Raw genomic sequence first — 3,392 nt, 5'->3', positions numbered from 1 at the left:
ACGCATTCATCGATTCCAGCATACGAGTTATGCCAACATCGAGGCGATGCGCGGAAAGACTATGAGAGGATACCCCTGTAAAAAAGACGGCTGGCTAGCTATCTTTCTATGGGTGAGACGTCCTCTCTTAAAACGCGAGGCGTTCCCCATAGCGACCCCTAGAGGACGCAGTGTCTCGTTCCCTATGTAATGGTTACATAAGTAACCTGAGACGTTTTACAGTGATTGATAAAATTCTGCATCAGTTGCAAGTTCAAAGCATTTAATGCTGCATTTAATCATAAATAAAGTAAAATAAATGCTTGTTAAAATGTAAGTTATTTTCTGCATGTATTAGTGTGTAGATGTGGATGTGGTTAAACTGTTCGATATGCTTCACACACATTTCATTCATGTAGAATGACATGAGCGATGACACTTCATTACAGCGCAGTGTGACCGTGACAATGAGTCCTTCTGACATTAATATCCATCAAGGGCTCAATGCAACCACATGTTTTGCATGTAAAACTGCAGGCCGCTGTTAAACAGCCTGAACTCCTGACGAGCGTTCAGTGATTAGGATGGCATGAATGTCTGATTACATGAGCGCTGAAGCTAACAGGCCACTGAAGTTATGCAGCATGTTACAGTGCAACAAATATTTAAATAACAAGAGTTAAATAACTTGAAGTGTAAAATGTGTGTTTCTTGTGATGGTCACTCACAAGGAAGGGTCGTGCACGAGATCTTTGAGGTTGATCCCGCTGCGGTCCTCAGCGAGATTGCGAAAGCAGCTGTCACTTACTGCAACACAAACACAAAGAGGAGATACATGCTTATAAATGGACACCAGATGATACAAGAGACGATTATAAATGAGGTAGAATTACAGATGAACATTAATATTCATTCAGTGTTTGGCAAGGCAAGGCAAGGCAAGCTTATTTATATAGCACATTTAGTACACAATGGTAATTCAAAGTGCTTTACATAAAGTAAAATAATCATAAAAAATAATCACAAAAATAAAACAAGGAATTTTAAAACTTTAAACACTTTTAAAAACTTTTGGATCTACTAAATGTATGAGGTACATACACTGCCATTTGTTTTTTTATTCAGACATGATGCATTAAATTGATTAAAAGTGACAATTTAATTAAAGAAATTAAATTCTTTAATTAAATACAAGTAATTTATTTAAGAGTAAATACGTTTATAATGTAACAAAAGATTTCTATTTCAAATAAATGCTGTTCTTTTGAACTTTCTATTCATCAAAGAATCCTGAAAAATAAAATGTATCACAGTTTCCACAAAAATATGAAGCAGCACAACTGTTTTCAACATTGATAAAAATCAGAAATGTTTCTTGAACAAATCAGCATATTTGAATGATTTCTGATTTCTGATTCAGCTTTGAAATAAATTTTCTTTTCAATTCTAAAAGTTATTCTATAAATAAATCAAAACACAAATGTCAACCCAACTAAATATTTTAAAGCTAAGCATAATTAGAAAAACTTAAATTAACAATAAAAATGTCCATAACTTTTTAGGATTTTATTTATTTCACTGATTTCCTAAGATTGGTTAAACTACTAAAATTAAACAATTATTTTTTTTTTAATTAAAATATTTTTTGGATAAAAATGAAATCACACAAAAACATTTTAAAATGTAAATGAATGTGGGTGAACTGTGAATGCAGGTTAATTTTTTTAATTAAGAACATCTTACACCAGATTTGCATTTGTAAATTGTAAAAAAAAACTGTGAATACTACAATCTCAATCAATCAATATATATATTTTTCTTGTTCATGCATTCCTGGTTGCGTCAGTAGAAAACAAAAGTAATTTTAGACAAGTTATTATTGTTTTTTATTAAAGATGATGCATAAAATAAATAAAATACAAATAATACACATACACACACTCACACACAACTGCTGCATCCAATGAGAGTTTAGCATGCATCCATGAGTCATCATTGTGCTCACTGTCAATATGACACAAGCAAAAGCAAAAGAACAAGAGAGTGAAAGAGCTCTTGGAATCAAGCCAGTCCCTAGAGAAGTAATGCACCAACACATGATGAAAGAAAAGATCACGAGAAAAAAAAAAAAACATATCATGAGAAAAAACGAGGGAAAAGCTATTTTGGCTTTTGTGTTTAACTCAAACACACGTGTGATCTGTGCTGAGGTCAGTTTCATTCAGTGAACCCACTTCAGGAAACATATTGGCAACATGGTGTTTATTTATGGCGTAATATGCACCGAATCCTTCACAATAAGACCAGAAGTGTGTGATTATAAGTAAGCCAAAGTAAATGTTGGTTTCATGTTTAAAGAATGCAATGGATTACACAGACAGCCTTCATCACGACGCTGAGCTAAAGCGAGAGTTCAAACAGCAGATCAGGAGAGACAGATAAAGATGGTGAGGAAGATGATGATCTGCTCTGGAATCAGGCTTCAAAGGAATGTTAATGCAGCCAGTGCAAGACAGAGAAAGACACAAGATACTGAAGAAGAGAGTGAGAGAGAACATGTTTCCTACTTATGGAGCTCAATAAAGCCCATGGATATCTGATTTACTCAGGACTTGCTTTGCACAGTCATGATTTCTATCCTGCACCACAGTTGAGAGATTTCAAGACTCCATGAAGTAGAAATAGATGTTTAGTGTATGTCTGATTTGGATTCCCAATCACAACAACATTCCTTACAACAGCCTTTACACATAATGCATTATAAAAGTATTTTTAATGCATTAATTTAGCCTTGTATCTTGCACCTTAAAATGCATTGGATGATCTCATGAATAATTGTAATCATAGTTATAATACATTATAATATTTATTTATTCATTATTAGACCTTTAGAAAATGTAATGCACTATAAATAGAAATTATTTATGAAAAGATACAACACATTGCAATGCACATTATGAATACCTTTATAACGCATTGTACATAAAGGCTTTAAGTAAAGTGTTACCAAGCATTTCTATTCATTAATATTACCATGAACTGCACAGGCCAAACGATATGTAAAATTATAGGCATGTCAATATGTCCCACCCCAACTTCCTGTTTCAACAGGAAATATTTCAATGTGAGAAAGAAAACTGGTTTGCAAGGCATGCAGAAATATGTTGCAGTCCATTCATGTTTGCTGAAACCCAAAAGCATTATTTTATTTTATTTTATTTTATTATTCAGCATGGATGCTGTTACGTATCCGGTCCATCACGTCACGTCTCAGCTATTCATCCAGAGTCACGTCACATCACAGTTGCTCATCCAGAAGCATTTTGCTAGAATTTGCTAGAGGCAGCGGCACCGGCTACAACATCTCCAGAGGTGGCGGCTTACGCTGCAGAACCTCCCGAGGTAGCGGTGCC

The 3,392-nt window shown here is 34.3% G+C and overlaps 1 protein-coding gene across 1 annotated transcript in view; it reads right to left on the bottom strand.

Moving 5' to 3' along the window:
• Positions 1–3,392, bottom strand: part of LOC107726697 (gephyrin-like) — a 92,808-nt gene that overhangs the window by 65,858 nt on the left and 23,558 nt on the right. The window contains exon 2 of the mRNA XM_016536387.1: positions 708–786. Coding sequence (XP_016391873.1) covers positions 708–786 — 79 coding nt within the window. The remainder of the gene's footprint in view (positions 1–707; positions 787–3,392) is intronic.

Source organism: Sinocyclocheilus rhinocerous, unplaced genomic scaffold (assembly GCF_001515625.1).
Source record: "Sinocyclocheilus rhinocerous isolate Xijiao unplaced genomic scaffold, SAMN03320098_v1.1 scaffold246, whole genome shotgun sequence".
Classification (NCBI taxonomy): domain Eukaryota; kingdom Metazoa; phylum Chordata; class Actinopteri; order Cypriniformes; family Cyprinidae; genus Sinocyclocheilus; species Sinocyclocheilus rhinocerous.
Note: the sequence above shows the minus strand (reverse complement) of the source record. Positions and strands in the feature narration are given on the sequence as shown.